The 27,873-nt window shown below is 45.0% G+C and overlaps 1 protein-coding gene across 2 annotated transcripts; it reads left to right on the top strand.

The window, feature by feature from the left end:
* Nucleotides 1-319: 319 nt before the first annotated feature.
* Nucleotides 320-26,041, top strand: PRPF40A (pre-mRNA processing factor 40 homolog A). Of its 2 annotated transcripts, XM_027713525.2 has the most exons (26): nucleotides 320-724; nucleotides 3,221-3,358; nucleotides 4,696-4,776; nucleotides 6,932-6,962; nucleotides 7,234-7,256; nucleotides 8,067-8,144; nucleotides 8,249-8,359; nucleotides 8,967-9,087; nucleotides 9,908-9,932; nucleotides 10,992-11,288; nucleotides 12,676-12,784; nucleotides 12,943-13,007; nucleotides 13,996-14,160; nucleotides 14,436-14,544; nucleotides 14,996-15,146; nucleotides 15,238-15,371; nucleotides 17,750-17,864; nucleotides 19,861-19,952; nucleotides 20,063-20,179; nucleotides 20,838-20,975; nucleotides 21,975-22,070; nucleotides 23,190-23,276; nucleotides 23,377-23,473; nucleotides 23,573-23,634; nucleotides 24,573-24,701; nucleotides 25,021-26,041. In XM_027713525.2, exons 1-26 carry the CDS (start codon nucleotides 362-364, stop codon nucleotides 25,111-25,113), a joined length of 3,027 nt encoding a protein of 1,008 aa, XP_027569326.2. In that variant the 5' UTR covers nucleotides 320-361; the 3' UTR covers nucleotides 25,114-26,041. The 2 variants fall into 2 exon arrangements, with proteins under 2 accessions (XP_027569326.2, XP_027569325.2); XM_027713524.2 differs by having other exon boundaries at nucleotides 331-724; nucleotides 23,377-23,634.
* Nucleotides 26,042-27,873: the final 1,832 nt, after the last annotated feature.

The following is a 27,873-nucleotide window of genomic DNA, read 5'->3' as shown; positions in this document are numbered from 1 at the left end:
ACCACCGCGCGGGGCGGGGGAGAAGAGGGAAACTGAGCGGCTCTCGGCACGTACCAACTGCACCTCACGGAGGGGGGCGGCGCGTACCACACAGCACGGCCGAGGGGGGACCCACCGCCACCTCCCGCTCCGGTGAATGGAAGCCGAAACGCGAGGCTGAGCGGCAACCCCCCTCTTTCCGTCGCCGGTGGTGCCGCCCGCCTCCCCGCGCACCGCCCCCCGGCCCCACGTGAGCGGTTTCCCGGCGTGCCCCGCGCTCGGCCGCCGCAGCCGCCGCTTCGCTGCGCGCCCCGCGGGCCCGGCAGAGCGGCCTCAGGGCAACCCCGCGCGGTCGCGCCGCCCGCCCGCCGCCGCCGCAGCCATGTCCGGCGGGGACTCCACGGCGGCCGCCGCCGCCGCGTCCCCGCAGGCGCTGCCGTTCTCGCTGCCCAAGCCGCCGCCCCTCATGCAGCTGACGCCGGGCGACGCCGTGCGGCCCGTGGGCTCGGGCGCCGACCAATCGCCGAAGAGCGCGCGGCTGGGCGCGCGCCCCGATTGGCCGGCGGGGAAGCCCGTCAGCCTCCTGGCGCCGCTGCTCCCGCCCCGCGGGGACCCCGAGCCGCTGCTGCCCTTCGGCCCCGCCGCCTCCCGCGCCCCCATCCGCGGCAGGATCCTCGGCCGCTGCGGGGGATCCCTGCTCAGCCCCGCCATGCGGCCCGGAGCCGTGGACAGGGGCTCGCTCATGGTGAGGGACGGGCGTCGCTCACGGGGAGTCGGGGAGGGGGGTCACGCACGGGGAGTGAGGGGACAGGGGGCACTCGAGGTGAGGGGAGGACGGGGGGGCACTCAGGGGGAGTGAGTGGGGGGGACAGGATGTCACTCGTGAGGGGGGCACACACCTGGGGAGTCCCTGCTCTGGACCCTCTGGGGACACAGTCACAGGATGGGCCAGGTTGGAATCCCAGAATTCCAGGATGGATCAGGTTGGAATCACAGAACGAGTCAGGTCGAAATCCCAGGATGATCCCGGAATCCCAGGATAGGTCAGGTTGAGATCCCAGAATCCCAGGATGACCCCCGAATCCTAGGATGGGTCATGTTGGAATCACAGAATGGGTCAGGTTGCAATCCCAGAATCCCAGGATGGGTCAGGTTTGAATCCCAGGATGGGTCAGGTTGGAATCTCAGGATGGATCATTTTGGAATCCCAGGACGGGTCAGGTTGGAATCCCAGGATGGGTCAGGTTGGAATCCCAGGATGGGTCAGGTTGGAATCCCAGGATGGGTCAGGTTGGAACCACAGAACGGGTCAGGCTGAAATCCCAGGATGATCTCAGAATCCCAGGATAGGTCAGCTTGAGATCCCAGAATCCCAGGATGATCCCCAAATCCCAGGATGGGTCATGTTGGAATCACAGAATGGGTCAGGTTGCAATTCCAGACTCTCAGGATGGGTCAGGTTGGAATCCCAAGATGGATCAGATTAGAATCCCAGAATCCCAGGATGGGTCAGGTTGGAATCTCAAAAGGGATCAGATTAGAATCCCAGGGTGGGTCAGGTTGGAATCCCAGAATTCCAGGGTGGGTCAGGTTGGAATCCCAGAATTCCAGGGTGGGTCAGGTTGGAAGGGCTTACACTGGGTCACCCAGTCTCCTCTCCCTGCTCCAGCTGGGCCATCCCAGAGTTAGATGGGATGACCATCCCCTGGCACAGGATTGTGTCCAGAGGGTTCTGGAACATCCCCAGTGAGGACACTCCACACCCTGTCTGGGCAGCCTGGTCAGGGCTGGGTCACTGCAAGGGAAGAAGTTCTTCCTCCTGGGATTCTGTGAGTGCAGGGGAGCAGGACTCCACACCATTCCCACCCTGAGCCCCACCACAGCCACCAGCAGCGAGGGGCTGTCGGTGACAGGTCCCTCTGAAAGGACAAGAAAATGTGGTGACACTCTGGGAGGGGACAGAGGAGACTTGCAGGGAGCACTGTTATCCCTGGAATTACCTGGGCAGCACCAGAGACTTGGGAAACAGGAGCTGTCACTGCCCCTGCTGGGATCTGAGGGTGTGACCTGAGGAGGTCAAACGTGTGCAGAACATTCAGACCTTCTTAGTTGCTTGTGGTCTCTTTGTGTGACTCCCAGCCCCGGGGAGCCTTCTGGGATAAGAAAAATAATGGGAAAACTGCTGCTAGAGTGAAAGGGAGCAGGGTTGGGTGAGAGATTAGGGAGAAATAACTCCCTGTGGGGGTGCTGAGCCTGCAGCCCCTCTGCTCTGGAGCCAGGCTGGGAGAGCTGGGGGGGTTCCCCTGGAGAAGAGAAGGCTCCAGGGAGAGCTGAGAGCCCCTTCCAGGGCCTAAAGGGGCTCCAGGAGAGCTGGAGAGGGGCTGGGGACAAGGCATGGAGGGCCAGGACACAGGGAATGGCTTCCCACTGCCAGAGGGCAGGGTTAGGTGGGATATTGGGAAGGAATTGCTGGCTGGGAGGGTGGGCAGGCCCTGGCCCAGGTTGGGCAGAGAAGCTGTGGCTGCCCCTGGATCCCTGGGAGTGTCCAAGGCCAGGTTGGACGGGGCTTGGAGCAACCTGGGCTAGTGGAAGGTGTCCCTGCCCGTGGCTTAGGGATGATCTTTCATGTCCCTTCCAACCCAAACCACTCTGGGATTCCATGAGCAAAAAGAAGGGTTATTTTTTGTCCTGCCCAGTCTGTTCCTCAAAGGAAGATGCTGCCCAGGATTATCTGGAGGTGCTCTCAGAACTGGTGCTTCTGCTGGAGTAGAAAGCTCTGAATGTGTTTTGGTAATTTAAAGAAAATAGGAAAGTGTGATTCTACCAGGTATTAGAACAGCACCAGCATTTGGGTTTTTAGGAAATGAGCCTGGGATGTTTGTCGGGGTAGAAGCAATTCCTTGAACTTGGGCATCAAGAAAATCCTTCACCTGCTGGACTGCTGTGCCTCAGGGTGCCCTTGTTAATCCTGTATGGAAAAGCACATGGCAATAGCTGTATCCCTGAATTCCATGGGCTTTGCTGTGTGAAGCCATAGGGGAAGGATGATGGGGGCGATCCCTTTTCCGTTGGGATGTTGGCACTGTTCAGTTCATGCCCCTGGACTCCAGCTCTGGAGGGCTGGGAGGAGTGACCCCCCCCGGGGGCTGCTTTGCAGTGCCAGTGTGAAACAATTCCTGCCATTGCTGTGTCATTGCTGCTGCTTTCATGCTGCTTTTCCCTCTTTGTCTCTCTCTTCCAGATGGGCCACCCGGGGATGCCCCACTACCCCCCCATGGGGATGCACCCCATGGGGCAGAGACCCCCCAACATGCCTCCTGTGCCCCACGGGATGATGCCCCAGATGATGCCCCCCATGGGGGGACCCCCGATGGGGCAGGTAAGGCACTGCCACCAGGGGCTTCTTCCTGCCTTGCTTCCCATCAGCATTCCAGGGGATCCCAGGAATCTCCCACAGCAGCTGGGAAATGGAAGGGTCAATAATTCAGGGATTTGATCCTGTCCGTGCAGAAACTCTTCTCCTGTAATTCTGCACCTCTGTAGAATTTAATTATAAATAAATAAGAACCCATCACTTGGGTTTTATTAAAGTGGGTTTTTTGGAGTTTTCTGCAGCTTCTGAAGAAGTAAAATTGAAATAAAATTAGTGTGTCTTACGTACCAGGAACAGAAAGTTGTGGTGCTTCTCAGAGGTTTCTTTAATTCTGAGATAAAAACCAGAGCAAGGTGCAAGGGAAGAAATAATCATATATTGAATTTTGGCTAAATTCCTGATTGAATCCTAATTCTTAATGTAATAAGTATTATAATGATAATAAATGTAATATTCTGGTGATGCTCCTTGTGATGGTGGATACAGAAGTGGAATCTGTGGACAGTCCTAATAAGAATATTCCCATTTTATTTTGGAACCTGTGACATGTTCTTCCCAATAGGAATATTCCTGGTTTGGTTTGGAATCTCTTGACATTCCTAATAAGATTATTCCTATTTTCTTTTGGAGCCTGTGACATGTTCTTCCCAATAGGAATATTCCTGGTTTGGTTTGGAATCTCTTGACATTCCTAATAAGATTATTCCTATTTTCTTTTGGAGCCTGTGACATGTTCTTCCCAATAGGAATATTCCTGGTTTGGTTTGGAATCTCTTGACATAATAATAATATCTCTTGAATAATAAGGATATTCCTGTTTTATTTTGGAGCCCGTGACATGTTCTTCCCAGTATGAATATTCCTATTTTATTTTGAAGTCTGAGGACATTCCTAATATGAATATTCCCATTTTATTTTGGAGCCTGTAATGTATTCTTCCCAATATGAATATTCCTGTTTTGGTTTGGAATCTCTTGACATAATAATAATATCTCTTGAATAATAAGAATATTCCTGTTTTCTTTTGGGGCCTGTGACATGTTCTTCCCAATAGGAATATTCCCATTTTATTTTGAAGTCTGAGGACATTCCTAATATGAATATTCCCATTTTATTTTGGAGCCTGTGACATGTTCTTCCCAATATGAATATTCCTGTTTTATTTTGAAATCTGAGGACGTAGTGAAAGGAATCAGAATCCTCCAAACTTTTGTTGCCTAAAAGGCTTGTTTGCTTTTTTTTTAATGAAAAACTAATACCCAATAATGGCTTTTAAATAAAAATCAAACTTGTATTTGCTGTTGAATTATCATTAACTGTGTCCCCAATTGCTTGGATTGCAGATGCCTGGAATGATGCAGTCGGTGATGCCTGGAATGATGATGTCCCACATGTCCCAGGCTGCCATGCAGCCCACGGTTCCTGTGAGTTTGAACTCCAATTCCCTCACTTTTCCAGCTTTTCCAGCTTTTCCAAGGCCTTTGCTGGCTCTCAGGCTTTAGTTCCTTTCCTTGGGAAATCAAACGTCCCATTTGGAAGCTGTTGCTCCTTGCAGGGACGTTTTATTTGGGAAAAAAAAATCAGATTAATTGTTAAAAATCAGATTAACTGTAAAAACCCCAAGATTCCTGGGTGAGGTAGAGCTGGTGAGATTTATTGTCCTGGGGATTTTCAGCAGTCTTTAAATTCCTCCTCCTTTTTTTGCCCTGGATTCTGCTTCCCTCATCCCTCCCCAGTTTGGAGCTGGAATTCTTCCCAGCATGAACTCTGCTTGGGAAGAGTTCTAATTGTCTGATCAATATATCATAAAATAGGTTTTTATCTATTAATTTGTTTAAAAAATATCTCTAAATGGTCTCTAAAAAAATCTCTAAATAAAATCTTTCTCTTTAAATTTATTCAATTTAAATATTGAATAGATTTTCATCTGTTGTAAATAGATTTTTTTTTTGCAAAAAGTTTCTGAAGTTCAGCACATTGAGCAAAATTTGCTGGAATTCCTGGAATTCAAAGGAATAAAGAAGATTTTTGGGTGGAAATGGTGAAGTCCAAGTGAAGTATCTGAAGGGAAAAATAAATTTCTTTCCTATGAACATAATTTTAATTCAAATTAATGCAGGAAATCCATTTAAAATCAATTGCAGCCACTTAAATTTAGAAAGAAATTATTTGATTTTTTTTTTTTTCCCCCATGAAGATTTTATATCCCTGCCAAACTCTGGAATTTCCTGGAGCACAAACCCTTTTGTGGGTTATTTGAACAGTTCAACTGGTTAATAATCCACTGGGTTTTCTCAGGGAGAGTCTGTTGAAAGAGAGATTTCATTAATCTGCTGAATATTTTTGTGTGACCAGAGGTAACTGTGTCATCCAGGGGATTTAAGGAATTAAAATCCAGAGGATTGAAAGTTAAAAGTTCACAAAGATACAGAATTCCTGCAAAATAAATAAAGTTAGGAATGGGATGTAACATCCCCTGGATCAGCTGTAAAATTACCCTAATTTTCAATTTTAATGTGTAATTTTATATATTTTGCAAAGAAGGCAGATCTTTTGAATTTATTACTGGACTAGGAAGGAATTTTGATGGAATTAAGGCTGGATATGTGGGATTTAGGAGGAAAAGGGCATGATTTTAGCACTTCCTAATTGAAATCATTTATAGATGAGTAAAAAATCCTGTAAATGTGAACTTTGAGATAACCTGTTATAATTTTGGTGTCAAATTTAATGTGAATTAATTTTTAATTAATTTCACTTCATTAATTTAATTTTTGGGGAGGATTTTTAGGGATGGCTGTTTTCCAAACCATCCCTCCCTCTGGCTTGGGACCTCCTGCTTCCAGAAAGCTGATTAGAAACAGTGCAATTCCTAAAAATGAGGATTTTTAGGGCCAGATTAATGCTCTTAATTCCTTTAGAGTGGAATTTAGGGAAAGTAAAGGCCCAGGGAGAGGGAATGTTGGAAGAATTCCTTGTGGAGACACAAATTGCTCTGTGGTTCCCTGGCAGTTCTTGTGCTCAGGGACAGATTTAAAAGCATTTAAAAGGTGTGGAGAATTCCCCAGGTTCAGTCCTGTTGGATCAAATCCAACATAATGGATCCCAAGGGATTTATTTTCACTTTTTAAACCCATTTTTCTTTGTTTCTCGAGCAGCATTGAAATAAAACAAGTGTGGAGTGAAAATAAACCCTGGTTAAAGCTGAATCCACCAGCTCTGGTTTAGCCTCCAGGGAGAAAGAACTGGGGAAAACTCTTGGAATTCTGAGCATCTTTTTCCTCAGTTGGAAAGAATTCCAAGAAGAGCATCTGGAAGAGCTCCAGGCTCAGGAATGCCCCACTAACACCCCCAAAGGCACAGAATTACCCCAGGAAGCTCCTAACCATGTCCCTAATTGCTTTAGTTAAGCAGCAGGGATAATTAACAGGGTGAGGGGAAGGTGGGAATCCCTATTTAAGGAATTTAAGGAGCATTTTGTGGCAGGAAGCACTGGTTTGGGCGGATATATATTGTATTTCTTGGGGATTTAATTCCAGTTGCACTCAGTAATGAAGTGTCTGTTGGTTGTTTCTGCAGCCAGGGGTGAACAGTATGGATGCACAAGTAGGTGAGTATCAAAAACTCCTTTTCATTTCAAATATTTGACCAGAATCAGCTGAAATATCCAAAATAATCCCATTTTGGAAATTTAATTCAGCTTTTCAGTGACTTGGAGCTCTTCATTTTTTCCCAGGACATTCTTTTCTTTCACACACCAATTAATGTACAGAAAAATGAAGCACCCAAACCCTTTCTGATTCCTGCGTGTTTATTTTAATTAATGCACAGAAAAACGAAGCACCCAAACCCTTTCTGATTCCTGTGTGTTTATTTTGCAGGTGTGACCCCTCCTGGAACTCAGGTATGGGAGAACCCCAAATCCAGAAGGTTGGAATGGTTTGGAGGTTTCAAAGGACACTTTGGGTCCTATTTTTCCTCTCAGACAGAGCTTTTTTTTTTTTGCTTCTTTGCCTGTCAGTCTGTAATTAATGCCAGTGGTTCAATTAGGGGGTTTCTGTTATATCTTTAATTTCTGAACACTGCAGTGTGTTTGGTTTAGTTCTTCTGGAAACAAACCCCTTCCCTTTTCCCTTCCCTCTCTTTTCCCCCTCCTCTCCTCCTCCCAAGTTTTTCACTGTTGCCTGAAATCTGGGGCTCTTTTCCCAGCTTAATTATTAAATATAGATGATAATCAATCTTATTTCCAGGAGATTTGCAGTTGGACTGTAAGGAATTCCAGTTCCCCATGGCCACATCCCATCAGTGATCCGGAGGGGATGGGAAGAGCCGTCCTCTCCCGCTCCTGATTTCAGGGAATTCATACAAAAACTCTTCATGGGAAACAGCAGGAAGCTCTTGAGGAGTTAAATGGGAATTCAGGAAGGCAGAATCTTCTGGCAGCAAATTTTCCTTTAAGTTTTGGGAATGGGGTTTGCTCCTGGAACTTTGACCTGGGAGTTCGAGTTGGAATTTGGCCGCTTCGCTTTCCCTTTCTGGTGGGAATTAGTGGCTTTGGAATGAGGAATGGGAAGCTCCAGTCCTCCAAAAAAGCACTTTGCTGCAAACAGCACTGCCTTAAAGTGTGCTTTGGGTAAATTCAGTGTATTTAACACATGCAGGTGAAAACCAGCAGTTATCCAGGATTTTCAGAGCTCTTTTGTTTCATTCCCAGACAACCCATCCCGTGGTCTCCACAGTCCAGCAAACGGCCACCACCACCAGCTCTGCCACTGAGGATCACTCCAAGCAGGTTTGGCTGCTTTCCACTTGTGTTTCCCCCTTTCTCCTGGATTTTGACACCATCCTGGTCACCAGTCCTTGTTCATTATCCACGGCATCTCCTGATTTCCCTAGAAATCCACGTGGACAGAGCACAAATCTCCCGATGGAAGAACTTATTACTACAACACCGAGACGAAGCAGTCGACGTGGGAGAAGCCAGATGATCTCAAAACACCTGCTGAGGTGACCTAAAATCAGATTATCCGATTAAAGTGACTGTCCTGGCTGGTGGGGTGGGAACACGAGGATTTCTGAGCATCACTCGTGCAGGAGAATGGCTCTGCCAAGGGATTTACTTCCCAAGGGGAGCAAACTCTCCAGAGAAGAGTCGTTGCCAAAATGTTTGTGTCCTGCTCCTTATGCTGATGTTACAAAGTAGAAAAAAACTCTTCAGTTCTCATTTTTAGATATTTTTTTTTCTTATTAAAATTATGTCATTCCTTATTATTTAGATAAGTAATGGAGAATCCCAGGATGGTTTGGGTTGGAAGGGACTTTAAAGCCATGGGCAGGGACACCTCCCACTATTCCAGGTTGCTCCAGCCTGGCCTTGGACACTTCCAGGGATCCAGGGGCAGCCACAGCTTCTCTGCCCAACCTGTGCCAGGGCCTGCCCACCCTCCCAGCCAGGAATTCCTTCCCAATATCCCACTGTCCCTCCCCTCTGGCAGTTTAAACCATCACCCCTTGTCCTGTCACTCTGCCCGTATAAAAAATCCCTCTCCCTCCTTTTTTATAAGCTGGTTATTTGCTTTATTTTGATCGATGCATTTTGCTTTCTCTCCATTAGCAACTGTTGTCCAAGTGTCCCTGGAAAGAGTATAAATCAGATTCTGGGAAGCCTTATTATTACAATTCCCAAACCAAGGAATCCCGCTGGGCCAAACCCAAAGAACTGGAGGATCTTGAAGGTAAAGTTACCCCAAAAAAAAGTGTCCAAGCACAGCAGTCAGACCTCAGTTAGTGACTTAATTACTGAAATAAGCTCTTTGGAGTAGAGTTAATGCATCTGAGATGTCTGTGGAGCAAATATACATATATATTTACATATATATTTATATGTTTATTCTTTTTAATATATATAAAAGCAAGGCTTTGTCCAGGTATCATTTTGGCTTTCATTTTTGGCAAAAATTATTTTGAGAAATTCAAGTGGCAAAAATGTTGGGAGTTTTTCATATATATAGGTAATATATAAATTTATTAATATATAGATAATATATTGTCTTTGTGTGTGCATATATATATATATATATAAAAATAAAGGCAGTGACTCCTTTTATACAAATGTCATTTGATACTCCCATTTTTCTCTTTTACCATGGTTTTATTTGGGATTGTGAGGGGATAAAATAGCTACAAAATCAGCTGGGAAAGAAATAAGTGTTTAAAAAGAATAAACAGCAGTGATTTAGATAGTTCCTCCTGGGTTTTTTATGCTGTTTGATAATCCTGATTTTCTGTCCTTTGAACTCCTCTTTTAACACTGAAATAGTGATTTTAAACCAAGAAGTTTTTCTTTATGTGCCCTCATTTTTCTTGAATGGGTTTGGTTGAGTCTGAATTGATTTTACTCTCTAAAGGGCACAAATAATCAAATTATTGATAGTAACAAAAATACTTAAAGCTGTGCTTTATTAAATCAGTAATTGTCTTGCAGGACCTTTTCATCATGTGCATATCAATTATTTCCAAGCTATATTTTAATTGCTTTTCCCCTTTCTCCTCCAGCAATGATTAAAGCTGAAGAAAACAGGTATGTTTTTAATATTATCCTAATTTTCTGCCTATTGCTTAAAGATGGACTCTGGTCTTGAAATCTTCAAACATTCTCCTTGCAGCTTTTCATTCCAATATATATAAATAATATATCAATTTTATACATAAATAATACATATTAAGCCTCAAATAATGTATTCTGGGTGGCTGTAAATAGGCTGATGGACCTCCACAGATCCAGAGTTTGAGTAAAGCTTTTACTTGGAGCTGATTTTGTGCTTTTCTGAGGGTTTTGAACCCTTTTCTGAGAGTCTTTAACTCTTTTCTGAGAGTCTTTAACTCTTTCCTGAGAGCCTTTAACCCTTTTCTGAGGGCCTTTAAAACCCATTTTTGAGGGCCTTGAACCCTTTGCTAAGTCTTTAACCCTTTTTTGAGAGACTTTAAAACCCTTTTCTGAGAACCTTTAAAACCTTTTTCCCAGAGCCTTTAACACTTTTTTGAGAACCCTTAAAACCCTTTTCTGAGGACCCTGAGCCCTTTTTGAGAGTCTTTAACCCTTTTCTGAGGGCACTTAAAACCCTTTTCTGAGGGCACTTAAAACCCTTTTCTGAGGGCCTTTAAAACCCTTTTCTGAGAACCTTTTAAACCCTTTTCTGAGGGCCTTTAAAACCCTTTTCTGAGAGCTTTTAAAACCCTTTTCTGAGGGCCTTTACCCCTTTTCTGAAGGCCCTGAACCCTTTTTTGAGGGTCTTTAGGACCCTTTTCTGAGGGCTTTTACCCCTTTTCTGAGAGCCTTGAACCCTTTTCTGAGAACCTTTAACCCTTTTTTGAGTCTTTAACCCTTTTCTGAGAACCTTTAACCCTTTTTTGAGTCTTTAACCCTTTTCTGAGAGCCTTTAACCCCTTTCTGAGGGCCCTGAACCCTTTCTGGAGAGCCTCGAACCCTTTTCCGATGGCCTTGAACCCTTTTCCTCGTCTTTACCTAACCCTAAACCTCTGATTTCGTACTTCATTAACTCCCTTAACCTAATTAACCTCTGGGTTTGCCCTGCCTCCCGGAGCTGTGGGTGACAGTGGGTGTTTTTGGTTCCCCCAGCACAAAGCCCGAGGATTCCGGCGCATCCACGGCAGCTCCGGCCGCCTCCACGGACGCTCCGAGCGGAGCCGGAACCGCCCCCGCGGCCGAATCCGCCCCCGCGGCCACGGCTGCTCCCGCCGGAGCCGCTCCAGAGGGGGAAGCTGCTCCAGCTGCTGCCGGGGGGGAAGCTGAGGGTGCTGGGCCAGCCCAGGCCGAGGAGCAGGGCCAAGGAAGCGCCGCCCCCGGAGCGCAGGAGGGATCGGGGGACGCGGCCACCGGCACCGAGGACACGGCCAAGCAGGAGGGAACGGGAGAGTGAGTGGGGTCGTGGCACAGGGGGCAGGGGGGAAGCTCCAGGGAAGGAGGTTTAGGTTGGATATTAGGGAGAAATCCTTCCCTGGGAGGGTGGGCAGGCCCTGGCCCAGGTTTTCCAGAGAAGCTGTGGCTGCCCCTGGATCCCTGGGAGTGCCCAAGGCCAGGTTGGACGGGGCTTGGAGCAACCTGGGCTGGTGGAAGGTGTCAGTGTTGGAACTGAAGGAGCTTTAAGGTCCCTTCCAACTCAAACCATTCTATGACTCTCTGATCCCAAACACCAAAGTCTTGTCCCAAACCTGTGGCACATCTTAAAGCAAGTTCTTGGAGAACATTGTTTTATTGGAGGACAAGGGGGAGTGGATTTAAGATGAAGGAAGGCAGGTGGAGATGAAGGATTAGGAAGAAATCCTTGGCTGGGAGGGTGGGCAGGCCCTGGCCCAGGTTGGGCAGAGAAGCTGTGGCTGGCCCTGGATCCCTGGAAGTGTCCAAGGCCAGGCTGGACGGGGCTTGGAGCCACTTGGTCTAGTGGAAGGTGTTGGAACAAGATGACCTTTAAGTTCCCTCCCAACCCAAATGATTCCATGATAAATTATGAATCCACATGGCTTTGCTGCATTTTTATTTCTTCTGGGATCTGGTTTATCTTCAGTTGAGGGTCACCAGGCTCCTTAACATGAATGTGAGTCAATGGCACCACAGAATAATAATGAGTAAGAAAGAGAGGAAGAATTATTTATTAAATCTATTTTTAGAAAATTAACTCCCCTTGCCAACCGTCTCCCAAAGCTCTTAAACCCTACAGAGCATCAATGACATGAAAATTCCATAAATTTTTCAATAGCTGGAAGAATTTCCCATTAAATACTTACCCTTTATGATCCTTTTCCTTAGATCTGTGCACTTGGTTATCAATAGAAGAAAATGAAATACTAAATACATCTTTATCTGTTCCAGCAGAAGTTGGACCCTTTCTTAATTAATAATGAAGAATTGATTATGTGGGGAATGATTATGATTTTTATCACTCAAATAAAAAAATGCTGAGGGGGATTGCAGACAGCAGGAGGTCATCAAGGACAAGAGGCACATTTTTAGGCATATATAATATAGGAATATTCCTGTTGCATTCCAGCATTGTATTTTTATGAATAATTTCTAGATAACTTGAGCAGGCAATTGCATCAGGGAAATATTGATCTGAAATAATTTGCTTTTTCTGATGAGTTGTGTGTGGTGCCTGTGAGGAAAAGCCTTGTCCAAACTGGATTTATCAGGGTTTGACTTTGAGCTGCTGTTTAAAAAACTCAAATTATAGTCATTTAGGACTCTTCAGTGGCTCTACCTTAGAAAAAAAAGACTTAAATAATAAATTGCTTTTTGTTTCTAGTGCTGCTTCAAAGAAGGAGGACGATGATGCCCAACCAGTTAAAAAAACCTACACCTGGAACACAAAGGAAGAAGCAAAACAAGCATTTAAAGAGCTGTTAAAAGAAAAGGTATTTGGGCCAATTCTTAATGTTTTCTTGAGCTACAAAACCTGCACTTGCCAAGTTTTATTTTGATTTTTTTTTAAGCTAAGGGTTGTTTTTTAAGGAATTTCACAGTGGAATGTTGATGCCAAAGCTAATTATTCCATGATTTCTTGTCTTCCCAGCGAGTCCCATCCAATGCTTCTTGGGAGCAGGCCATGAAAATGATCATCAACGATCCCAGATACAGGTACTGCTCCATCCTTCCCTCCTCAAATCCCCCCCAAAATTAGGAATACTGGGGCCTTTGGGAACATGGACCTTTGGCAGGGAACTTTGGTCCTTCCCTGCATAAAGAAGTGCAAGCCCTGGGCTGAGTTTTTCCTTTGGAAAAGATGTGGTAGTTGGTATTTTCTGCTGTTTCCATCAATTTTTTGGGAATAAAAATACACATTTGTAATGATGGAATGAGTGGCTGCTACAAACATTGGCAGAAAAGTGGTTGATAGCTATGATTAAAATGTTGTTTAAATGTGTAAATGCAGCAAAATAGTAACTTGGATTATATTGTTAACTACTTTTATTAGAAATGATGCTTTTTTCAATGATCTTCCACTAATCCTGAGGGAGTGATGGTGGTGACTGGACATTTTTATTATATTATATTGTATTATTATATATAATATATATTATTATATTTCTATTATTACATTGCATTACATTATACTATATTATTATAATATATTGTATAGAATATATATTTCTATTATATTACATTACAGTAATTATAATATATTGTATAGAATATATATTATATTCCTATTATTATATTGCATTGCATTATATTATTATACTATATTATGTATTATATATATTATTAGATTTCTATTATTATATTACATTACATTATATTATATTGTATATAATATATATTATTAGATTTCTATTATTATATTATATTGCATTGCACTATATTATTATAATATATAATATATATTATTATATTCCTATTATTATATTACATTACATTATACTATATTATTATATATTATTTTTCTATTATTATATATAATATTATTATATTATTATGTTATTATATTATATATATTATATATTTAATTTTGTCTCAAAATCTGGATTATTCAGATCTGCTGCCTTTCAGTTCTTTGGGTTTGTTTCTCGTATTTAATCCCTTTGTATAAATGACAGAATTATTCTCTTTTTTCTCTGCTCTGAAGTGCTCTGGCAAAACTGAGTGAGAAAAAACAAGCTTTTAATGCTTACAAAGTGCAGACAGAAAAGGAGGAGAAAGAAGAGGCGAGATCCAAGTACAAAGAAGCCAAAGAATCCTTCCAGCGTTTCCTGGAGAACCACGAGAAGATGACATCCACCACCAGATACAAGTAAGGGGTGCTGGGGCAGGAGGAAAATCCAGGAGAAAAGTCCTGCTGGGCTGAGAGGATGGGCAGTGACATCAGCTTTCATTTGAAATTCTTCCCTTCCTTTGTAAAAGATCAAAAAAGGTGTCACAGAAAATAAAATCCCAAGGGGGAAAATCAGGGAGACGGCCTATGGAAGTGTTCCTGCTCCTGACAGTGTTCACTGGTGGGGTGGGATGGTGGGGTGGTTTAATAATAATGTGAATAATTAATTCCTGGGGTGCTTTGTCTCGTCCCAGGAAAGCTGAGCAGATGTTTGGGGAGATGGAGGTGTGGAATGCCATATCCGAGCGGGATCGCCTGGAAATCTATGAGGATGTCTTGTTTTTCCTGTCCAAGAAGGAGAAGGTAACTTCCCTCCTCATTTATCTTGTTACCCCTGAATTAATTTCAACCTCTGCTTTGAGGGTTATGGCAGATAAAGAGCAGTTTCTTTGGAAGGTCTTTGTTTTTATGCACATCAATTCCTGCTGAATTTACCACGTGTTTAATTTTTAGGATGGTTTGAATAAATGAAAAGATTATTTTTATTTCTAAGCTGCTCTGAATCACTGAAACAATAATAATATGTAAAAACTGTGTAGGTCCAAGTTGTGGTGTGTCCAAGGCCAGCTGGGATGAGGCCAGTGGGAAGGGATGGGACTGGATGGGATTTAAGGTCCTTTCCAACCCCAACCAGTCTGGGATTCTCTGTAAATGAAAGGCTAATTTTGAGGTTTTTTGGAGCAAAGTTGATGTCATGTCTTTCTGTCCCCACAGCCTCAGATTCCCAACCCAAATCCGTGTGTTTTCTCCTCAGGAACAAGCCAAGCAGCTACGGAAGAGGAACTGGGAAGCCCTGAAGAACATCCTGGATAACATGGCCAATGTCACCTATTGCACCACGTGGTCGGAGGCCCAGCAGTACCTGATGGACAACCCCACGTTTGCAGAGGATGAGGAGCTCCAGAGTGAGTCCACAGGATCTTTGGGATCCCTCTGGGAGAGGGAATGGGAAGAAATAACCTGATTTTTCCCCTTATCATTCCGTTATCTCGCCAGACATGGATAAGGAGGACGCCCTGATCTGTTTTGAGGAGCATATCCGGGCCTTGGAAAAAGAGGAGGAAGAGGAAAAGCAGAAAAGTTTGCTGAGAGAAAGGAGGAGGCAGAGGAAAAACAGGGAATCCTTCCAGGTTGGTGGGATTGGCTTTTCTGTCCTAAATAGGTCGTTATGTGGGATTTTGTTATTTCTAAGGGTGGTTTTGTGCCTCAGGTGGGAGGTTTGGTAGCGTTTTCTCCACTCTGGAATGCACCTGGTTGCCAGGAAGTTGGGGAAAGTAAGAAGAAATAGATCATAGAATCACAGAATCAGCTGGGTTGGAAGGGACCTCTGAGATCATCAAGCCCAACCCTTGATCCAACCCCACTGTGGTTCCCAGCCCATGGCACTGATGCCACATCCAGTCTTGTCTTAAAAACCTCCAGGGACAGAGAATCCACCACTTCCCTGGGCAGCCCATTCCAATGGCTGATCACCCTCTCTGCAAAGAAATTCTTTCTAATATCCAACCTAAACCTCCCCTGGCACAGCTTCAGACCGAGTCCTCTTGTCTTGCTGATGGTTGCCTGGGAAAAGAGACCAACCCCCCCCGGCTCCCCCCTCCTGTCAGGGAGTTGCAGAGAGTGAGGAGGTCTCCCCTGAGCCTCCTCTTCTCCAGGCTGAGCCCCCCCAGCTCCCTCAGCCTCTCCTCACAGCACTTGTGCTCCAGTCCCTTCCCCAGCCTCGTTGCTCTCCTCTGGCCCTGCTCCAGCCCCTCCATGTCCTTCCTGAGCTGAGGGCCCAGAACTGGACACAGCACTCCAGGGGTGGCCTCCCCAGCGCTGAGTCCAGGGGCAGAATCACTTCCCTGGCCCTGTTGGCCACCCTGTTCCTGAGCCAGGCCAGGATCCATTGGCCCTCTTGTCCCCCTGGGCACACTCTGGCTCCTGTTCAGCTCCCTGTCCATCCCCACTCCCAGCTCCCTTCCTGCCTGGCTGCTCTCCAGCCCCTCTGGCCCAGCCTGGAGCTGCCGGGGGTTGTTGTGGCCAAAGGGCAGGACCCGGCACTTGGCCTGCTTGAACCTCATCCCCTTGGAATCAGCTCAACCCTCCAACCTATCCAGGTCCCTCTGCAGAGCCCTCCTGCCCTCCAGCAGATCGACACTCCCCCCCAACTTGGTGTCATCTGCAAATTTGCTGATGATGGACTCAATCCCCTCATCCAGATCATCAATAAAGATATTAAACAGGACTGGGCCCAGCACTGATCCCTGGGGACACCAACAGTGACCAGATCCCAGCTGGATGCAGCTCCATCCCCACCACTCTCTGGGCCTGGCCCTCCAGCCAGTTCCTAACCCAGCACAGAGTGCCCCTGTCCAAGCCATGGGTTGCAGCTTTTCCAGGAATGTGCCATGGGAGATGGTGTCCAAGGCTTTGCTGAAGTCCAGGCAGACACATCCACAGCCTTCCCCTCACCCACCAGGCAGGTCACCTGGTTGTAAAAGGAGATCAGGTTGGGCAGAGGGAGATCAGGTTGGGCAGAGGGAGATCAGGTTGGGCAGAGGGAGATCAGGTTGGGCAGAAGGAGGAGATCAGGTTGGGCAGAAGGAGGAGATCAGGTTGGGCAGAGGGAGATCAGGTTGGGCAGAGGGAGATCAGGTTGGGCAGAAGGAGGAGATCAGGTTGGGCAGAGGGAGATCAGGTTGGGCAGAGGGAGATCAAGTTGGACAGAATGAGATCAGGTTGGTCAGAGGGAGATCAGGTTGGGCAGAGGGAGGAGATCAGGTTGGGCAGAAGGAGGAGATCAGGTTGGGCAGAGGGAGGAGATCAGGTTGGTCAGAGGGAGATCAGGTTGGTCAGAGGGAGATCAGGTTGGGCAGAGGGAGATCAGGTTGGTCAGAGGGAGATCAGGTTGGTCAGGGGGAGATCAGGTTGGGCAGAGGGAGGAGATCAGGTTGGGCAGAGGGAGGAGATCAGGTTGGGCAGAGGGAGACCAGGTTGGGCCCGAGTGAGATCAAGTTGACAGAATGAGATCAGTGGGCAGGGGAGATAAGGTTTGTCAGAGAGGGAGATTCAAGGTTGGCAGAGGGAGATCAGGTTGGTCAGAGGGAGATCAGGTTGGGCGAGGGAGGAGATCCGGGTTTTGGGCCGAGGGAGGAGACTCAGTTTAGGCAGGAGGGAGATCAGGTTGCCGGCCAGAGGAGTAGATCAGGTTAGGCAGAGGGAGATAGGTTGGGCAGAGGGAGTCAAGGTGGGCAGAGGGGAATTCAGGTTGGGCAGAGGGAGATCAGGTTGGGCCGCCGGAGATCAGGTGGGGCAGAGGGAGATAAGGTTGGGCAGATGTGGATAGCTAGGGAAGTGCAACTGGGATGTCGTAAAACAACGCTGGAGGAGGGCGGAAAAAAAACAATAAAAATGGGATTTTTCAGTCATATTTGAGCAACTATGGAATTGCAGTCATCACTATGAGGCCTAACCATGGAAGTGTGTGAGGAGTGACGGGAAATGCCTGTTCTGTTGTGTTTGGCAGATGTTCCTGGACGAGCTGCACGAGCACGGGCAGTTACATTCCATTTCCTCCTGGATGGAACTCTACCCGGCCATCAGCTACGACATCAGGTTCACCAGCATGTTGGGCCAGCCTGGTAAGGGATTGGGGATTTTTGGAATGGCTCAAAAAATAGCTTAAACATTTGGGAAAAAAATCTTAAAATCTGGGGGGGAAGGGGGAAAAGAAAAAAAATGGAAAAAAAACTAGGGAAAAAAAGGTAAAAACACACCTAAAAATGTCTTAAATCGAAAGGAAAATGAAAAAAAAAACCCTAGATATCTTAATGTATTTAAAATATTATGGAAAATCTAAAAAAAAGTAAAATTTGGAAGCTAAAAGAGCTTAAAAGGTCTTTAAAAGAGCCTAGAAATGTGTAAGAAATAAAGACGTAAATAGCTAAAAAAGCTAAATAAGAATCGAAGAAACTGAAAAAATCTAAAAAATATAAAATATAAATAAAAATATAAATACAAAATTTGAAAGCTAAAAAAGCTTAGAAGATCTTTTTTAAAGGGCCTAGAAATATGTCAAAAAATAAATACAAAATAGCTAAAATAGATAAATAAGTATCTGAGAAATTGAAAACATCTAAAAAAAAATAAAATGTGAAAGCTTAAAAAGATTAAAAGATCTTTTTAAAAGATCCTAGAAATGCGTAAAAAATAAATACAAAATAGCTAAAAAAGATAAATAAGTATCTAAGAAATTGAAAAAATCTAAAAAAATAAAATCTGAAAGGTAAAAAAGCTTAAAAGATCTTTAAAAGATCCTGGAGATATGTAAAAAATAAATACAAAATAGCTTAAAAATCTAAATAAATATTTAAGAAATTGAAAAAATCTTAAAAAAAGTAAAGAAAATCTGAAAGCTAAAAAAGATTAAAAGATCCTAGAAATATGTAAGAAAATAAATATGTGAATAGCTAAAAAATTAAATATCTAAAGAATTGGAAAAGTCTAAATAAAAAGTAAAGAAAATCTGAAAGCTAAAAAAGCTTAAAAGATCTTTAAAGGAGCCTAGAAATGTGTAAAAAATAAATACAAAATAGCTAAAAAAGATAAATAAGTATGTAATAAATTGAAAAAATCTAAAAAATATATAAAATTTGGAAGCTAAAAAAGCTTAAAAGATCTTCAAAAGATCCTAGAAATATGTAAGAAAATAAATATGTGAATAGCTAAAAAATTAAATAAATATCTAAAAAATTGGACAAATCTGAAAAAAAGAATAAAATCTGAAAAAAGAATAAAATCTGAAAGCTAAGAAAGATTAAAAGATCTTTAGGAGATCCTAGAAATATGTAAAAAATAAATACAAAATAGCTAAAAAAGCTAAATAAGAATTGAAGAAATTGAAAAAAATCTAAAAAAATAAAATATGAAGGCTAAAGAAGCTTAAAAGATCTTCAGAAGATCCTAGAAATATGTATCCTAGAATATAAATATGTAAATAGCTAAAAAATCTAAATAAGTATCTAAGAAATTGAAAAGATCTAACAAAAAAAAAGATCTGAAAGCTAAAGAAGCTTAAAAGGTCTTTAAAAGATCCTAGAAATTTGTAAGAAAATAAATATGTGAATAGCTAAAAAATTAAATAAATATCTAAAGAATTGGAAAAATCTAAAAAAAATATAAAATCTGAAAGCTAAAAAAGATTAAAAGATCTTTGAGAGATCCTAGAAATATGTAAAAAATAAATACAAAATAGCTAAAAAAGCTAAATAAGAATTGAAGAAATTGAAAAAAATCTAAAAAAATAAAATATGAAAGCTAAAGAAGCTTAAAAGATCTTTAAAAGATCCTAGAAATTTGTAAGAAAATAAATATGTGAATAGCTAAAAAATTAAATAAATATTTAAGAAATTGGTAAAAGGCTTAAAAGATTTTTAAAAGATCCTAGAAATGTGTAAAAAATAAATACAGAAATAGCTAAAAAAGCTAAAGAAATATGTAATAAATTGAAAAAATCTAAAAAAAAAAAAAATCTAAGAAAATCTAAAAATATCTTTAGAAATCTAATATCTAAAAAAATACAAAGAATCCCAAAATATGTGAGAAACATGCAAAGTTTCTGTGGCTCCCTCCCCTCAGGATCCACAGCCCTGGACCTGTTCAAGTTCTACGTGGAGGACCTGAAGGCTCGTTACCACGACGAGAAGAAGATCATCAAAGACATCCTAAAGGTGAGCAAATCCCAGGAAATTCCTTGTCATGCCAAATCCCTCCTCCCAGGGAACCTGTTGGGGCTGGGAATTCCTGACTCCCCGATGCCAAGGAATTCCTTTCCTTCCAGGACAAGGGCTTCGTGGTGGAGGTGAACACCTCCTTCGAGGATTTCGTCACCGTCATCAGCTCCACCAAAAGAGCCACAACTCTGGATGCAGGAAATATCAAACTGGCTTTCAACAGTGTGAGTGTTCATGGAGACCAGAATTATAATATAATATCAATAATTATCCTGGATATTTTAATATCTGTCATTAATAAATGTCAAATTAGTGTTTTTATTAGGGTAATTAATTAGGGTATGAAATCTCTTGTCCAAGCAAGAATTAACATTTATTTTCACTGTATTGCTCTGCCTACTCCCATAATAATTTGGGGAGATGCTTATGCTGATATCAGTTGCCAGAATTGTGGCAGAGGTTGATCTTAGTTCCAACCATCACCATTCCAGCTTAGGGAATTCTGAGGTAGGAATTGAGTCAGGTTCTCTCATTTACACACAGCTGATCTCATGAGCTGTGTGTGTGTTTCTGGAGTTTATTAATTAACTCTGGTTTAGATTCTCAGGAACAGCCATTCTGTGCTTTGAAATTAAACCATTGATTAATTATTATTATTATTATAATTCACACTAACAGACCACTCCGAAGGTGAACTGGCTTTCCAAAAATCCTGTTAAACTGGATTATCCCCCTTCCACTTGGATGTCTTTGAAATACCCTGTGCCTTTTCCTTATACCCTGTGCCTTTTCCTTATGCCCTGTGCCTTTTCCTTATACCCTGTGCCTTTTCCTTATGCCCTGTCCCTTTTCCTTATGTCCTGTGCCTCTTCCTTGCTGCAGCTGCTGGAGAAGGCCGAGGCCCGGGAGCGGGAGCGGGAGAAGGAGGAGGCTCGGAAGATGAAGCGCAAGGAGTCGGCCTTCAAGAGCATGTTGAAACAGGCCACCCCCCCCATCGAGCTGGACGCTGTCTGGGAGGATGTGAGTGTGGCCTTTCCTTAGGAAACAATTCCCAAAGGGATTCAACACCCTGATCCTAACCCTAACTACACCCCACATCAAGCTGGATGTGAGTGTGGCCCTTCCTTAGGAAACAATTCCCAAAGGGATTCAACACCCTGATCCTAACCCTAACTACACCCCACATCAAGCTGGATGTGAGTGTGGCCTTTCCTTAGGAAACAATTCCCAAAGGGATTCAACACCCTGATCCTAGCCCTAACTACACCCCACATCAAGCTGGATGTAGTCTGGGAGGATGTGAGTGTGACCTTTCCTTAAGAAACAATTCCCAAAGGGATTCAACACCCTGATCCTGACTCTAACCCCACTCCCTCCATCAAGCTGGATGTGGTCTGGGAGGATGTGAGTGTGGCCTTTCCTTAGGAAACAATTCCCAAAGGGATTCAGCAGCCTCCTAACCCTAACCCTACACCCCACATCAAGCTGGACGCTGTCTGGGAGGATGTGAGTGTGATCCCTTCCTCAGGAAAGAATTCCCAGATGGATTCAACAGCCTGCTACCTGCTAATGTTAACCCTGAACTCTAATCCTAACCTTAACAGTCCTTTCCTTAGGAAAGAATTCCCAAATGGATTCAGCCACCTGCTGCCTGCTAATGCTAACCCCTAATCCTGATCCCAGCCCTAACCCTGCATCCCCCATCGAGCTGGACACTGGCTGGGAGGATGGGAGTGTGGCCTTTCCTTAAGAAACAGTTCCCAAAGGAATTCCACAGCCTCCTAACCCTCATCCTAACCCTAACCTTAACCACTAGCCCTGGCCCAAACCCTAAACCCTGACCCTAATGGTCCCTTCCTTAGGAAAGAATTCCCAAGTGGTTTCACCAGCCTGCTGCTGCTAATGCTGACCCCTAACCCTGGACCTAACCCATGAACCCTAAACCCTTTATTCTTGTTATTATTTTTATTTCTAAATGCTCCATCTGCTATTATAATTCCATTGCTGTTTTTCTGGCAGATCAGAGACAGGTTTGTGAAGGAACCAGCATTTGAAGACATCACCCTGGAGTCTGAAAGGAAAAGGATATTTAAAGACTTCTTACATGTACTAGAGGTAGTTCCTAATTTATTTTTTTCCCTCATGAGGGAATTTACCAAAAAAAAAATTCCTATTCCTCCTAAGTTGGGTGGGAAGGGGAAGGATTCAACAGGACTTTGCTGATTTCTGGTACATTGGGAATCACCTTAAAGTGATGGATATAAAACCTCATCTCCCAAGTGAGCAGCTGGAGAAACATCTCACACTTCTTTGAGAAATAATTGGTCTTTGAATCTGCTCCTGCAAGAATTTTTGGAGTTGACATGAAAATTTCCTGCTTCGTTTTAGGAAATTTATTGCTGGGATTTCATAGGAAACAAGATGAAATTGGAACTAAACTTGTCCAGGATTTTATTCCCTACGAATCAGGGACTCCCAGAACACACCAGAATCATGATTATTTTTTTTACTCTGGTCGATTTTCTTGCTGATGAGCAAAACAAATGCTGCAGTTTAGTTCCATCCTTATTTTGAGTTGAGCTGCAGAACTTCTGACAGGGTTCAATAAAGTGCCAGTGTGAGATTTATTTCATTGTGTAGCACGTGCTCTTTGGGGGTTTTGTTTTATTTTCTGCAGTTTGTAAGAATTTGGGCTTAAAATGCCTTAATTTGACAATTTGAAATTTGGCAAAGCAAGGTGTGGGTTTTAGGCCAGCTTTAAACTGGATCCAGGTACCAAACCTTGTGTTTCCTTGCTCCTGGGGGCTTTTTTTGTGGCAACAGTGCCCATTTTTGGGGGGGTTTTGACAGTAAATGTGTGATTGGGGGTTTTTAACCTGTCCCAGGTTTGTGGAGGGTGAGGAACAAGGTCCCGGGTTCTTGGGGTGTCCTCAGGGAGCTGATGAGGTGGGGCTGCCTCATTCCTGGGGGACTGTTCTCCAGGGACTGCAAGGACAGGACACAGGGAATGGCTTCCAGCTGAAAGAGGGGAACTTTAAGTTGGATCTTGGGAAGGAATTCCTGGCTGGGAGGGTGGGGAGGCCCTGGCACAGGTTGCCCAGAGAAGCTGTGGCTGCCCCTGGATCCCTGGGAGTGTCCAAGGCCAGGTGTTGGGGTTGGAACTGGATGACCTTTAAGGTCCTTTCCAGCCCAAGCCCTCTGGAATTCCGTGCTGACCCCTCTCCTGTCCCACAGCACGAGTGCCAGCACCACCACTCGAAGACCAAGAAACATTCGAAGAAGTCCAAAAAGCATCACCGGAAACGCTCCCGCTCCCGCTCCGTAAGTGTTCCAGGGGCCCCCAAACCCAGCTCTGCCACGGCTCCCGAGGGCTCCCGTCCTTGGGATCCACTGTAACCATTCCCTGGCTTTGCATCCCAAGGGCTCCGAGTCCGAGGACGACGACAGCCACTCCAAGAAGAAGCGGCAGCGCTCGGAGTCCCGCTCGGTGTCCGAGCGCTCGTCCAGTGCGGAATCCGGTACGGGATGGGGTTGGATTGGGTTGGAATCCTCCTTCCCAGCTGGATTGCTGGGTCTTCAGCACTCCACTGATGCGGTTTTGTCTCCTGTGCCTGCAGAGAGGAGTTACAAGAAGTCCAAAAAGCACAAGAAGAAGAGCAAGAAGAGGAGACACAAGTCTGTAAGTGCAGTTCAGCTCTGAGGTGCCTCGTGGCCAACCTGGCACTGCTTTCACTCATCCAGAGGGGATTTTCCAGGGAAAAAAAACCTGCTGGAGTGGGATCAGGCTGGAGGAGGGTGTTGCCAACATAATACCTCTGTTATATATCTTGATATTAAACCACTGCTAAGTCTGGGGGGTTTAAGTGCAGCCACGTGAGATGTGAAGGACTGCACTAACAACTTGGAATTTGCTGTTTATCCTGGCAAATCCTGGTGTTCACTGTTACTGTGGGAAGAATTCCAGCTGTTCCCTGTGCCTGCCTGTCAGGGATGTGTCAGAAGCTCTGAATCACCTGTGTCAGGCCCTGTATCACCTGAGGTCAAAGAGTGGGGTTTGTAAAAGCCAGAAAAACCATTTTCCAGAGCTCACCACTTCCAGAGATCTCATGGAATGACTGCCAACTGTGCAAAGAGATGGGCTGGGGGACATCCAGCATGTCCCACCTTTGCACTGGGAATGGTGGAAGTTCTGCCTTGAACAAACCTTCCTCGATGTTTTTGGGTTATTTATTTCTGTGCTTAATTAGGAAATACTTGGAGCAGTTTCCAGGGGCTGGATTAAAACAGAGCCAGTGAAGAGGGGAAATTTAGGTTGGATATTGGGAAGGAATTCCTGGCTGGGAGGGTGGGGAGGCCCTGGCACAGGTTACCAGAGGAGCTGTGGCTGCCCCTGGATCCTTGGGAGTGTCCAAGGGCAGGTTGGAGCAACCTGGGCTAGTGGGAGGTGTCCCTGCCCATGGCAGGGGTGGAAGGAGATGATCCTTAATGTCCCTTCCAACCAAACCATTCTGGGATTCCATAAAATCAAGTCAGACTTTTCTGCCTGTGGTTATTCTGTAAATCAACACTGAACATCTTCAACACTGATACTCAACATTTCCCTCTTTACTTCTCCAGGATTCCCCCGAGTCGGATCTGGAGCGGGAGAAGGACAAGAAGGAGAGGGACAGTGAGAAGGAGCGGGGCCGGCAGAGATCCGAGTCCAAACACAAATCTCCCACCAAGAAACGGCCCGGAAAAGATTCCGTAAGCTCTGCTCCCCCCTGCTGCCTGTGGGATGGGGTGGGATGGGATGGGACAGGGGGCAGCTCCAGGGGGGTGTTCCAAGGTCACAGTTGGACTCTTGGTCAAAGGTGGGACTCCGTGATCTCGGAGGTCTTTCCCATTCCCAAATAATTGGGTTTTCGGGGATCCTGAGTGTGCCACAGAGCAGCCACCTGTGCCACGAGCTGCCCAGCTCTGTCTGTGTCCTCTCTGAGAGTCCCAGTGGGCACAGGTGGCACCTCCAGAGGGTCCAACCCCCTGGAAAGCCCCATCCTGAGCACGATCCCGGTTGTCTCCGCAGGGGAACTGGGACACGTCGGGCAGCGAGCTGAGCGAGGGGGAGCTGGAGAAGCAGAGGAGGACTCTGTTGGAGCAGCTGGATGAAGATCAATGACAGATTATTTATACCAAAAATGTTTACATGGCATCCCAGCCCAGCAGAGCGGGGAGGGGCCTCGGCCCCCTCCCACGGCTGGAATTACAGCGGCTTTTAGTTTGTCCCACGTCACCCCAGTCAGTCCCTATTGGCAGCAAATGGAGACAACCAATGGAATTCCCAGGGAAAAGCTGGGAAAAAGCCTGGAGCGCTGGGCTGGGCTGGGCTGGGGGTGCCCCCAAGCCCAGGGGAGCCTTGGCACCTTCCTGGGCAGGGAATAACACTGGGCTGCTGGGCAGAGCCATTCCAGCTTTGGAAAAGGGCCTTTAATTTAGTTTCTTCTGGTTTAATTAATTCCCTGATGGATCTGGGATATTGGGGGCTTTCTTCTGGGAAGGCAACGGGAGCGACGAATCCACGTCCTGATCTCTCCTGCAAACCCCCAGATTTTGGGATTGTCCTCGGTCACAGTGTGGAGTCTGTCCGAGACTTCCCTGATTCTGAGCACTGACTCCAAGGAAACAACCCAGGGAATGGGAATGGGAATGGGAATGGGAATGTGGCTGCAGCGCCAGCAGAGGGGGTGTGTGTGACACAACCGCCTCATCCCCAAATCCCGCCCCGGCCCAGCCGCGGGTGTTCCCTCAGCGCTTATCTCCACCTCCAGGTCCACCCCCAGCTCCACCTCTACCTTCCCCTCTGGAAAATTTAGGAATAAAACTCAAATTTCCCCCGATTTCCATGTGTTGCCTTAAGAACCTGCTGCAGAATGTCCCTGCCCAGCCCAGAGCAGGGAGGAGGAGGAGGCAATTCCAGCCCTGTTTTCCAGCCCCTGCGTGTCCAGGAAGGTGCCCCCGCCCTGCTCGGGGAGAAAAATTGGGAATCTGCTCTCCTTGGAATATTTTTGTACATTTTTATTGATGATTAAACCTTGTCTTGTACCCTGGCTGGTGTCTCTTTGTCCTGGGGGAATCCTGGCTCTGCCCCTTGGAATTCCAACATATCCCTCACAAATCCCATCCAGGGAACACTCCCAGCTCAGTTCCTTCCCAGCCTGGATTTTCCCTGTTTTTGACAACCCCCCGGGTGGATTCATCCAGGGAATTCTCTTGCTGGGGTGGTCCCGTGGCTCAGACTCCTTGGGAACACGCTGGCAGTGGGATTGGGCATTCCAGGGGGAAAATGCAGGAGCCCCAAACCATTTTTCCTGAAGTGATTTGGGATTTTTTTCCCTGGGATCAGCTATGATTTTCCCTGGGGTGAATTGGGGTTTTTCCTGGGATGATTTGGGATTTTTTTTCCTGGCACGAGTTGGGATTTTTTTCCTGAGATGATTTCAGGGTTTCCTTGGGATGATATGGGAGATTTTCCTGGGGTGATTTGGGATTTTTCCTGGGATGATTCGGGATTTTTTTTCCTGGGATCATCTGGGATTTTTCCCGGAATGATTTGGGATTTTTCCTAGTATGATTCTGGATTTTCCTTGGGATGATACAAGATACTGTCCTGGGGTGATCTGGGTTTTTTCCTGGGATCATCTGGGATTTTTCCCAGGATTATTTGGAATTTTTTCCTTGGGATGATATGGGATATTTTCCTGGGATGATTTGGGATTTTTTCTTCCGGGATGATTTGGGATTTTTTTCCTGGGATCGTCTGGGATTTTTCCTGGAATATTTTGAGATTTTTTTTCTTGGCGTCATCTGGCATATTTTTTCTTGGGGTGATTTGGGATTTTTCCTGGGATGATTTGGGATTCTTTTCCTGGAATGCTTTGGCATTCTTTCCTGGAATTATTTGGGGTTTTCTTGGGATGATTTGGGATTTTTTTTCCCGGGATAATTTAGAATTTTTTTCCTGGAATGATTTGGGGTTTTTTCGTGGAATTATTTGGGTTTTTTTTCCTGGGATCATCTGGGCTTTTTCCCAGGATTATTTGGGGTTTTTTCTTGGGATGGTTTGGGATTTTTTTTCTTGGGATCATCTGGGATTTTTTTCCCGGGATAATTTGAGATTTTTTCCTGGAATTATTTGGGATTTTTTCCTGGGATGATTTGGGATTTTTCCTGGGATCATGTGGGGTTTTTCCCATGATTATTTGGGATATTTCCTTTAATTATTTGGATTTTTTTCCCGGGTTGATTTGGGGGGGTTTTCCTGGGATCATCTGGGATTATTCCCAGGATTATTTGGGTTTTTTCCTGGATGTTTTGGGATTTTTTTCCGGGAATTTAATCTCTATTTGGGATTGTTTCCTGGGATCATCTGGGGTTTTTTCCTGGGATCATCTGGGATTTTTTTTCCCCGAGATGATTTGGAATTTTCCTGGGGTGATTTGGGATTTTTCCTGGGATGATTTGGGATTTTCCTTGGGATGATTTGGGATATTATCCTGGGAGGACCTTGGGTTTTTCCTGGGATCATCTGGGATTTTTCCCAGGATGATTTGGGATTTTTCCTGGGATAATTTGACATTTTTTCATGGAATTATTTGGGGTTTTTTTGCTGGGATGATTTGGAATTTTTTTCCCCTGGGATCATCTGGGATTTTTTTCCCAGGATGATTTGGAAGTTTTTCCTGGGTTGATTTGGGGTTTCCTTGGGATGATTTGGGATATTTTCTTGGGATGATTTGGGATTGTTTCCTGGGATCATCTGGGATTTTTCCTGGAATGTTTTGAGATTTTTTTCTTGGTATCATCTGTTTTTTTTTTTTCTTGGAATGATTTGGCATTTTTCCGAGAATAATTTGGGTTTTTTTTCCTGGGATCATCTGGG

Source organism: Pipra filicauda, unplaced genomic scaffold (assembly GCF_003945595.2).
Source record: "Pipra filicauda isolate LSUMZ 115617 unplaced genomic scaffold, ASM394559v2 scaffold196_size3971931_pilon, whole genome shotgun sequence".
Lineage (NCBI taxonomy): Eukaryota > Metazoa > Chordata > Aves > Passeriformes > Pipridae > Pipra > Pipra filicauda.
The sequence above is the reverse complement of the archived record's forward strand: the minus strand, read 5'-3'. Positions and strand labels throughout refer to the sequence as shown.

Excerpts from the sequence above, each read along its gene's own strand:
- PRPF40A (XM_027713524.2), top strand. The coding sequence starts at position 362 with ATGTCCGGCGGGGACTCCACGGCGGCCGCCGCCGCCGCGTCCCCGCAG. Across the intron at positions 725-3,220 it reads TGGACAGGGGCTCGCTCATG|ATGGGCCACCCGGGGATGCC; the intron begins GTGAGGGACGGG and ends TCTCTCTTCCAG. Across the intron at positions 14,545-14,995 it reads TCCTGTCCAAGAAGGAGAAG|GAACAAGCCAAGCAGCTACG; the intron begins GTAACTTCCCTC and ends TTTTCTCCTCAG.